This window comes from Lepidochelys olivacea, assembly GCF_965140295.1.
Source record: "Lepidochelys olivacea isolate rLepOli2 genome assembly, chromosome: 13".
Taxonomy (NCBI): Eukaryota; Metazoa; Chordata; order Testudines; family Cheloniidae; genus Lepidochelys; species Lepidochelys olivacea.
In genome coordinates, this window is record NC_140423.1 from 14247072 (window position 1) to 14258865 (window position 11794).

At 43.4% G+C, this 11794-nt stretch overlaps 1 protein-coding gene across 1 annotated transcript; it reads left to right on the forward strand.

The window, feature by feature from the left end:
• Positions 1–270: 270 nt before the first annotated feature.
• Positions 271–11550, forward strand: CYP24A1 (cytochrome P450 family 24 subfamily A member 1). The gene is made up of 12 exons (XM_084645332.1): positions 271–1468; positions 1669–1859; positions 2569–2662; positions 3146–3242; positions 3853–3944; positions 4739–4850; positions 6378–6523; positions 7076–7242; positions 7449–7527; positions 8326–8520; positions 8642–8753; positions 9732–11550. The coding sequence occupies exons 1-11, from the start codon at positions 1193–1195 to the stop codon at positions 8750–8752; spliced, it is 1560 nt and encodes a 519-aa protein (XP_084501458.1). The 5' UTR covers positions 271–1192; the 3' UTR covers position 8753; positions 9732–11550.
• Positions 11551–11794: the final 244 nt, after the last annotated feature.

The window sequence follows — 11794 nt, forward strand, 5'->3', positions numbered from 1 at the left end:
GCAGCGCCTTCAGCAGATGTTGCTGCGCGCTCAGCACCGGCGCAGGGCGAGAGGGGCACGGTCTGACAATACACTCAGTGACCCGCAGTCAGCTGACCCCTCTAATGCACCGCCCGCCCCGCCGCCGGGTCCCGGGGCCACCGGAGTCCCGCCCCGCCCCGCCCCGCCCCACCCAGCGCTCCTATTGGTCCCAGATTAAAGTCCAACAGACATCCCCAAGTGCTATATATACACATCTCCGCCAGGCTATGGGAAACCACAGAGCGCGAGAGAGGGCAGCAGCATCTCTGGGAGAGTAGCTTGCAGCCAGCACCCCTCTGCCACCTGAGAGCCAGGGACCCTCTGCCTCCTGAGAGCCAGCGCCCCTCTGCCTCCTGAAAGCCAGCGCCCCTCTGCCACCTGCAGCCAGTACCCCTCTGCCACCTGCAGCCAGCACCCCTCTGCCTCCTGAGAGCCAGGGACCCTCTGCCACCTGTGAGCCAGGGACCCTCTGCCACCTGTGAGCCAGGGACCCTCTGCCACCTGAGAGCCAGCGCCCCTCTGCCTCCTGAGAGCCAGGGACCCTCTGCCTCCTGAGAGCCAGCGCCCCTCTGCCTCCTGAGAGCCAGGGACCCTCTGCCTCCTGAGAGTCAGGGACCCTCTGCCACCTGAGAGCCAGCGCCCCTCTGCCTCCTGAGAGCCAGGGACCCTCTGCCTCCTGAGAGCCAGCGCCCCTCTGCCTCCTGAGAGCCAGGGACCCTCTGCCTCCTGAGAGTCAGGGACCCTCTGCCTCCTGAGAGCCAGCGCCCCTCTGCCTCCTGAGAGCCAGGGACCCTCTGCCTCTTGAGAGTCAGGGACCCTCTGCCACCTGCAGCCAGCACCCCTCTGCCTCCTGAGAGCCAGGGACTCTCTGCCACCTGCAGCCAGCACCCCTCTGCCTCCTGAGAGTCAGGGACCCTCTGCCACCTGCAGCCAGCACCCCTCTGCCTCCTGAGAGTCAGGGACCCTCTGCCACCTGCAGCCAGCACCCCTCTGCCTCCTGAGAGCCAGGGACCCTCTGCCACCTGCAGCCAGCGCCCCTCGGCCACCTGCAGCCAGCGCCCCTCAGCCACCTGAGCGCCAACGCCCCTCGGCCACTTGCAGCCCCGCAAGGCCACGTGCCTCTCCCGGCCAGTTTCCTCCGACCAGCCCCTTTGCACCCACACCCCTAGTCATGAGCTCCCCCTTGAAGAGAGCCCCGCTGCTCAGGTCCTTCCTGACGCTGGGAGATGCCAGCACGCAGCAGCAGCATCCTCAGCAACCCAGGCTGCCCACGTCCTCCGCCTGCGCTTTCCACCCTAAGGCGGAGGAGGTGGCGCCGAGCGTGCCGGCTCCTCACTGCAGGGGGCACCCCCTCTCCGCCCTGCCCGGCCCCACCAACTGGCCCCTGCTGGGCAGCCTGCCGGACGTCCTCTGGAAAGGGGGGCTCAAAAAGCAGCACGAGACGCTGGTAAGCATAACCATCAGCTGGGGCTGGAGGGGAGGCGAGGAGAGGGTTCCTGGGCTGGGCAGTGGTGGCTAACCCGCGCGCCTGCGGTCTGCCTTTCTCCAGATGTCCTTCGCCTGGGGCCAAGCATATGGGAGAGGGGAGGGGGTGGGCTGTTCCCTGCCCTCACCTGGGACTCTCCGGCTGCTGTCTCCTCGCCCTAGGCTGATTACCACCGGAAATTTGGGAAGATTTTCCGCATGAAGCTGGGCGCCTTTGACTCCGTTCACATCGGAGCCCCCTGCTTGTTAGAAGCTCTGTACCGGAAAGAGAGCGCTCAGCCCCAGAGGCTGGAGATCAAGCCCTGGAAAGCCTACCGGGACTACAGAGACGAGGGCTACGGGCTGCTGATCCTGTAAGTGGAGCTGGGGCTCGGAGCATCTCGGAGCGGGGGCGGGGGGCAGGGAAGATCACCTGAGCCACAGCCCAGTGAAATCCGTGAGCGGGATGTGAGAAATAACTTGCTGCACTGTTTGAGCCCGTAACCTCCCTGCTTCACTGCAAAGATGAAGACAGAGACCGTGCGGAACTCGGTGAAATCAAGGATACAAAGCCGCACAGCTGATAACGCTGCCAGGCATGCTGTGTAAATAGAGCAAGGTGCCAGCAATGTGTCAAAGCTCCATTTCAGAGGCTGGAACATCGATCTTGTTTGCAATGCCTCTGCCTTGCTCAAGGCACGTCCCTATCCCGGCAAAAGGCGATTTCCAGCCTGCTTACACTGCAGTGATGCTATAAACCTCCCACTATCATTAAACGTGTAATATTTAGTTTCCATTCAGACTAGCTATGCTTTAGCCTCTCTTTGCATCCTTACCCACTGGAAGCTATTTCCTCTGAAGTGATGACATGATCATTAACCAGAGATAATTGTACTTAGTACACATTTTATCTGTTTCTTATTCTTTTTTCCCTACTTTTTAATGGGATGGAGTATTGATACCTTAATGCTGTTAGCAAATATGCTTCCAATTTGCAATCGTTTGATTAAGCCTGCAGCATGTTTTGTTGGACAGCTTTGCTTTGTTTTTAACTTTGCTCTTTTTTGCTGTTATTTAATCTAGAGAAGGAAAGGACTGGCAGAGAGTCAGAAGTGCCTTTCAGAAGAAGTTAATGAAGCCCACAGAAATCGTGAAACTGGATGCCACAGTCAATGAGGTACTTCATGCTGAAGGATGTGTGAACTGTCTTTTCCTCTTCAGTTTAATCATTTTGTATGCAACTAACTCTTACAACAACATTAGGTAGTACACTTTTTAATATCACTCAGGATAAAACTGTACACAAAGACTATGCAAGAGTCTGATCCCAAAGCACGACAAACTGAGAAACTGATGGCTAAGGCCCTGGTCAACATCTTGATACCATAAGAAGCATCGAGAATTGCTGTGGCACTTTGCAGTAGTCTTCCCTTAAACGTGTTGCTTTAACTACTCTGTGCTTTGGTCATCTATTCTGATACAAATCCACCAGAGTTTACAATTGTAACTCCCCTCTATAGAATAATCTTTTAAAAATATTTATCCACTGCTTTGAGATTCTCTCTGTTGAATTTGAAGAGTACTAGATAAGCAGTTCAAACACTCTGCTTAGGATCGAGAAACTAAACTTGTCTCCAAATCTTTTTTTCCCATCATTTAGGTCCTGGTGGATTTCATGCATAGAATAGATGATCTTTGTAACCACAATGGTGAAATTGAAAACATATATTCAGAATTCAACAAATGGTCCTTTGAAAGTAAGTTTTCTTCTTTATAATTGAAAATTACATTCATATTAACACCTGTTAGGACATTTAAATTTGGACCAAATGTTAGCGACTATACTATAAGCAACAATCCTGTGCTAGTCCCACAGGGTTGGATTAGATATGTCTAAAAGGTCTCCTCCATCTCTAACTTCTGATTTTATGATGTGTGCTAACAATGGCAAAAAATTAGATTTTTCATAGTAAAGCTCTGATGGAAAAAAAAATACATATGCATCTTTAATAGGACATTCAAAATCCCCTTAGATGTGCATTAGGGAATCCCAATAGCTCATTTGGCAAATAAGGTGATTGTGACATGCCCAGTAAGGGATGCCACTTAAAGGGCAAGCCTTCACTGGAAAGAGCTCCAGTTCCCATAGGTGTCATGACTAGATTTCCCTGCTGCAATATGGAGCCACACTGAGTCTGAACCAGCCCGTACAGAGGGAATCTTGAACTACCCTAAAGTACCTAGGCTTTTGTTTGTGCCTAAGAATGTATCTTAGAACTAAGAATATTTTTCAGAAGGGTAATTGAGTAAGTGGTGGATACTAGTCTAGATGCTGTTGGGTAACTATATATATATATTAAATGACAGGTATCTGCTTGGTATTGTATGGGAAGAGGTTTGGACTCCTGCAGCAGGATGTGGGAGAAGAAGGCCTGAACTTCATCAAGGCTGTAAAAACGGTATGGAGAAGGCTTAGGCCCAGATCCTCAAGGGCAATGAGGCACCTAACTCCTGTTGAAATCAATGGGCATCAGGTGTTTAAATGGCTTTGAGGAGCTGTACCTTAGTCCTTAAGCACGTTGCTCATCATCTGCTCTATCTACAAACACAGTTCCTGAAACAGAGTACTGTTGTTTTTTTTTTAAATCAATGCAGTGAATTAGTGAGTTTTATTTTGTTGCTTCACTACGTAATTTCCAGGGCATATAAGAAAACAAACACAAATTCCAGGCACATTTTTTCAAACCCTGCCTATACGCTTACAACTTTGCACTGGCAAAGCCACATATTTGCATGTCCAAAGCAGATAACTGGATATCTAACTGCCAAATTTGCCTTTCGACTAAACTGTACCAAAAAAAGGTATAAAATAATAAACCAACCCTAGAAACATGTTTGGGCTACTGATTAAATCTTTTCTCTATAGAATAGGCACATATGATGCAACATCATTACCTTAGTTGGGGAGTCCCGCCTATGTGAGATTGTTAAAATTGCTCATTTGCATGTGCAGATATAGGGGATTTTGTGCATAACAGGTGCATGCTTACTCACTTTTTGCAGCACACTTGCTGTGGTCCTAGTTCAAATGTGAATCCTTTCTGTCCAAGATAGACACCCCATCAGAACCACAATTTTGAGTTACAGTAAGAATTTTTTTTCTTTTTGTTAATCCACTTTTTTTCACAAAGCATAATTGGTTGGTGATAACTCAGAGAGAACAAAGGTGTGTTTTTTTTCTTCTTCATTACAGATGATGGGTACTTTTGGGATGATGATGGTGACCCCAGTTGAACTTCATAAAAGTCTGAACACAAAAGTCTGGCAAGCTCATACCAACGCATGGGACAATATCTTCAAAACAGGTAATTTTTAAATACAAATCCCACATGTTTATGAATGCTGGGAATTCCTACTAGGAATTCACCCACTTATAATTGTTACTGCATCGCAAAGCTACTGATTGCTGACCGTCTCACAAAGTGCAACAGAAGACTTTTGCTTCTTACTCCAAACCTCTTCTACTCAGAATGTGGGAGCACTGTTTACACACTCCCACCAAGTTTACTTGACTCTGACTTAGTTATGACTAACAGTTTGCTTTGTCTGTAAACACATGATGCATAGGGAAAACCCATCAGTTTGGGAAAGGCCCAACGGTATAATTAGTCTCTAAAGAAAGGTAAATAGACTGAAAGCAGGATATTGTATAAAACTCAGTACATTTGAGAGAGGTAGGCAGGAGAGTGTACTATGTTCTTAACACTGTTCTTGAGAGACAAGGAGTTAGCATTCTACAGAGAGATGTATGCTAAGAGTTAAAGAATTATGATGGAGCTGAAATTCAATAACTTTATAAATGCAGGTTCTGAGACCCCCCCAAAGTGACAGAGCACTGTATGGTTCTTTTGAACAGCTCTTCCTGTTGGTTTTGGTTCTATGGGCCTTTGAAATTAACAAAAGTTATTGTATCCTCAAATATTAAGATGGGGTTTTCCCCCTTTCAGCAGCCTGTGAATATTCAAGTTAAAAATTAAGCAAGGTTTTGTAGCTCAGATTATTGTAACACTGACCGGAATATTTATTCCCACAATTATACAGTGATTCATATTTAAGGTTCATATTTGTTGTATGATAGAGGAAAATATACACCCCTTCACCATGTCCAGTTTGGTGCATGCTCATTTCATTGCTTTTTAATCTGTGTGTTTTAAAGAAACAAACTATAAAAACTTGTTTCATTCATAAGGGGCAACTTCTGATACCCTGGCTTGTGTTGAATAATGTCTTTCTCATAACTAGTCCCAATGAGGCTACTCATGGAACAAAAGTTCTCCTCACTGTGAATAAGGATGGCAAAAACTGGCACACTATGTTCAAAGAAAAATGACTTTATCAGTTTGGGATCTGGTATTTACCATCACAGGATAAACACATTGCAAAGTTTCCAGTAAAAAACAAAACAAAAAAAACCACCTAGGATATTTTTATGCTAAAATGCCCAACTCTCGTCGACTTCCAAATCCCATTGTCCACTTTGAAAACCAAAGCCAATGAACTTTATCCTTAAGTTAGCTACAACCCATGTATCCATAGCTGAATGTGTAGCTTACATCAAGGTCATTGATTTCTTTCATATGTCTACAAGGCAGAATGCCTTCTAATATTCAGTAGTTTCTTCTGGCCATCCCTGATTTTATAATGGAGGGGGTGTGGTTGTTTCAATGCAGGAAGGGATACTCACACAAAAAGGGCAATATTAGTTTGGTGGTGGTAGTGGTTCAATAAACATTGTCTCCTCTCTCATGATCACTGGTGTAAATATGTTTTTCCTTTAAGATTTGATGAATTTTTAGTAACTTTCTGATCACTCCCTCCCCTTCTATCTCCAGCCAAGTGTTCAATTGACAGCAGACTGGAGAAATATTCTGACAATCCCAGTGAAGATTTCCTGTGCGACATTTACTTTGGGAGTCAACTCTCCAAAAAGGAACTGTATGCTGCTATCACAGAGTTCCAGATTGCAGGAGTTGAAACGGTAAAACTGGTTTGTTTTCAGCAAGTTTTTTGTTTTGTTGTAATGCTGGCATTGTTGATAGCTATCACATTCCGGACTGAGGGCCATTCTGTACATTCAGTGCACATCAAGATTACACACATGGAGCTGTGAATGTTTGTTGTTAGTATCATTTTTAATATGGGCATCCTCACAATCACTGAAGTTAGTATCATAGCAGTTACCTAATTTTCCAGGTCAATCAAACCTTTCTGCCAGTAAGGGCAAGATATCAAATATCTAACAGTGAACTAATGCTGCATAGTCACTTAAACTGAGTTGCAAGTATGCATGCGCAATTTTACCTAAAAGAACGACATGGTGATATTTTTTACATTCTTCTTTCTACCAGTTCTTGTTCTCTTTTAGAGAACAATGGGCAGAAGGATTACATTATTTTAGGCTTAGGCAAGACTGAAGAGTTTTCCAGTGTAAGGCAGAATGTTGGCCATACTATGCACATAATATGGATAGTCATGTTGCTTGATGTTCTGGTGTCTTAGTCATCAGAGTTCTCTTCTGGTCATGTTTCAGACTGCCAATAGTCTACTGTGGGCTCTGTATAACATTTCACGCAATCCACACGTTCAACAGAAGCTTTTCCAGGAAATACAGAGTGCAGTGTCTGCTAATGAGAGTCCAAATGCTGAGGACCTGAAGAAAATGCCTTACCTAAAAGCATGTCTGAAAGAATCTATGAGGTAGAACTCTTTAGATAACTTCTGAGTAAAGCAAAATGGGCTCTGTTTGATCACAATGGCCATCTACTATGCCATAATGGGGAAGGTATTCTAGTGGGTATAATAACTTCAAAATGACCACTTAGGTGTTCAGAGTAAAATATTGCCCATACTTATGAGGAGACAAAATCATGGTAGATTAATTCAATTTATGTATTTTACTGTAGGATAACACCATCTGTGCCATTTACCACTCGCACTCTTGACAAAGAAACAATGCTTGGGGACTATGTGTTACCTGAAGGGGTGAGTAGAATTTGTTAATGTAGGTAGCGTAAAATAAGTATTTTACAATATAATTATCGATACAGGGTAACCACTCCAGTAAGCAAACGACTCTTTGTCATTTGCTGGTTACAGACAAGTTCCCATTGCTGAAGGTGGTGATAAGCTTTTATGAAGCATTCAGAGAGCATAGTCATGAGCTAATACCTAAAAAGATGAAGGAACAGAATGCTGACTTAACGATAAAATATTAAGATTTCCCAGAAATTGAAAACCACTGAAATGTAGGATAAAATTAGATTAATGAAATTAATGCCTGAAATTATAAAGGGGATAATCTCAGACATTCATTTTCCATTCTTCTCAGTCTGCCCCTCCCCACATTCTGCTATTCCTTATTTTTCATCTTCAATTGGGTAGTTCTCAATAGGCTAAAAAGCTAGCATGGAAGAAGTACAATAATTCTCCATCTAATCTCCTCTCTTAAAATCTGTCCTTATGCAACTTCACTGGCTTCAGTGGAGTTGCACCTGCTTACACTGGAACTAAAGTTAGGTCATATTTCCAAAGAATTTTAGTGTTGATTCCAAGACATTCTTCATATTTTCTGTTATTTCATATCTGCTGGGTGGCAGTGTCTGTCTGCTCTTTGAAGATTGTTTCATCCACCCAGAAAAGTCCTACAGTACATTACTTTTTTGAGAAAATAACTTTTGCTTCACTTTTTTTAAACAGCTTTTTCCATTAATACAAAATGACTCACTCAGTTATTCCAAACCTGTTCTTAACGGAACTTTTTCCTACTACTTTTGTTTCCAGACAGTGTTGATGTTAAACAGTCATGCCTTGGGATCCAATGAAGAGTACTTTAGAGACTGGACTACATTTAAACCGGAGCGTTGGCTTGAGAAGAATATAATAAATCCTTTTGCTCATATTCCTTTTGGCATTGGGAGGAGGATGTGCGTTGGGCGTCGCTTAGCTGAACTACAACTTCATTTAGCCCTTTGCTGGGTAAATATTACATCACAACATTCTTTAAACAAGTAACTGGTCTGATTATATGATTAAAAAATTAGGCTAGTGAGCCAAAATCATGCTTGGCGTTCTGTAACTCATGTTTTTGTCTTTATAGCTTGTTCGCAAATATCAGATTGTTGCAACTGACAATAAGGCAGTAGAAACTCTGCATTCAGGAATACTAATCCCCAGCCGAGAACTTCCCATTGCATTTAGAAGACGATGAGGTAAAGTGGATAAGTGCCTTTGGGACACAGTAGACTCTGCTCTATGTAGTTGTATGCACTACTAAATTCAGTGCGGCTGTTTAGGCATAACAGAGCAGATTTTGACCTGTACAATCTAACATCATTGCATGAAGAATCATATTTCTTAGAGGTCATTATGCTTCATTGCCTTTACATAACTCTTATAAGCTACAAAAGAAGCTAGGAATTGCTTAATAGATTGATATAGCTTTCCAGCCTTTGACTGTATTAAGTACAATGGGCCACAACAGTCTGCTTCTGTCCTCCAGACTGATAACGAAAACCCACCCGTTTCCCCCCCCCAAGTAAACATTCATTAGCTGGAATCCAATAGATGTTTTTCTTCTGCATTTCAAGAAGGCATTATCCTGAAAATAACATTAGATTTTTCCAATGTACTAAATCAGAGTGTTGGTCCATCTAGTTTCACCAATGGAAAACAGTTGATCCTGACAATAAAGGCAAAACACACCAAGACAAGCAATAGAACTGCTTGATCTTCACTTGCATAGCACTTGAATTATTAAAAAAGGTGGGCCAGTCCAGGAGGCTGGATTCAAATTAGAGTTTCAGATTCAAGGTCAAATAAGGCTACGCTTTGATTTTGATGGTGCCAAAGTATCATTAGTTTATGTGAGACTTCAGCTCCAAATAGCCAAGATACTATAAAATCAGCTGTACACAGTCCTGATTTAGCTTGTACTAAAGCCAAATGTAAATTGGAAAATTTGGTTTCTTGTGGATTTAGATCTGAGCCAGAACCAAGCGCTCAAAATAGGGTTTAAATGGAACTTAAGTGGCATATAGGCTGTTTACTATAGGCTGTCTACTGAACAAGAGCAAAATTCACCCTATGTGAATTAAGTAGGGATATTAACCATATTCTACGATGTGCTTAACATATAGTTAGATTGTACAGAACTGTTCATTATATGAATGGACTCTCTGTTTATCCAGATTGTCTTCTGTGGACTAAGGACCATGCTATTGCTGCCTTTTCTGGTGACAGCACATGTGAATCTGGAATGCCAAAGCCAATAGGCACTAACCACTGGGGAAATCTCCATGGACATGCCTTCAGCAATGCACTGATGAGAAGGACAGAAATACAGAATCAATAAAAGCTCATGTAGTCCTTACACTGTATGACAATGTGTCAGTTAGCAGGTTTTTTGAAATGCATTTCACAATCCTAAAATGAAAGAACAAAAATATTGTGAATCTTTGCTTCTGTGGCACCATAGACCAGCAAAGTTGAGGAAAATTCATTGTTTGAGAGCTTTATAGTGGACTGTGGAACTCAATATTGGGTGCCAGTCAGTACTGAGTGAAGGGTGTTACCAGCTGGAAGTTGTTCAGTGTTTGAGAAAGGAATTAGGCTCAATCCTGTGTGTGTCACAAAGGGTACCTGGGAATAATCAGGCATGAGTGAGATGGTCCTGCTAGGTTGGGGGTGAGATGGGACAGTGTGAAGAAATCTTGCCTTAGTCTTTCCCAGGCTGTTCCAGTTTTGTGGATTCAGTTGAGGATTTCCATCTGCAGGGCTGTCAATTTGTGACCTTTTAACAGAAGAACTAAAGAGGAAAATAATAGAAGTACATTTCCCCCTTAAAGGATTTTCCTCTTATAAAGCATAGAATAAGATCAAAGCCATTTAGATGGACTTGTCCATGTATTTGAACCCTGCTTCTGTGTGATGCCTCAACCTTAATTGCACTGCACCCCCCTTCTGACAACAAAAATTACTACATGACCCCAGAAGCGGGGACCGAAGCCCAAGCCCCACCACCTGGGCGGGAGGGCCTGTAATCTGATCTCCATCACCCAGGGCTGAAGCCAAAGCCTGAGCCCCACCACACACGGCTGAAGCCCTTGGGCTTCGGCTTTGGCCCGGGCAGTTGGGCTCCGGCTTTTGGTTCAGCCCTGGGCCCCAGCAAGTCTAACATCAGTCCTGGTGACGCCATTAAAATGGGGTCCTGAACCACTTTGGGGTCCCAACCCACAGTTTGAGAACCTCTGCCCTACACAATACTTGAAAATGGCTAGGCAGCTAATGTGCTGTGACTGCTGCTTATTACACTAGTCATAATCTCTCACGGTTTCTTATGCTTCTGTTCCCTCACCTGCCCCCATCCTTTCCAATTTGTGTCTCATTACATCCTTAGATTGTAAGCTCTCTGAGCCTGTGACTGTCTTTTTGTTGTATGTGTAAACAGTACAAAGCACTTAACTAGGGCCTTGAGGAGTTACTGCAATACAAATTAAGATCTCAACAGGGGCAGCATTTTGTCAGGTGAGCAATATAGAATACATGTATTTTTCAGATCTTAAAGCACCACAAACAATTAAGAACCTAAATATTTCAAAGGGGGTTGTTTATTGTGGAGATCATAGTTTGTAAAACTACACATGGATTTCAATATCTGTACCAATGGATCTGAAGTGGTATTGCCCTGCATGTGATGCAACACCTAGTAACTATCATGGCTCACTAGCATATTTCCCCTTATGTCGTTAAGGTGTACCTCATTTCTAATACAGAGTTTGTATATTATATAAATTGCTTTCATTTAAAAAAGGAAGCCTATTTTGTAATTTGTATACTTTGAAAAAATGTAAAGTCTTAATATCTGTTTGCCTCCTAGAAAGGCTTGTTTCCCTTTCTTTAGGAGCTGGTTATGTTCATATTTCAAAGAACTGTATTATAGTGTATAAAGAAACTTGTGAACATCCTGCTCTTCCCATGCAATTTTGTAATAAAATAGTGGGTTTTTTTCCAGAAATAAAAACAGTCTTCCATTCTTATTAAACACTTGTATTAATATAATAAATATGGTGATTCTTTCATTGTATTTTTACATAAAACAGTTTCTCTAGCTTAGTGAATAATTACTTTCCCCCACTCCGGAAATCACTAATTATCAGTGGTGGGGTCCTATTTATCCTCACAGAATATGACAAAATCTGATTCCACTGTATCACACACAGAGCTCTGGTAGAGCTTCCTCTGGCTTCACACT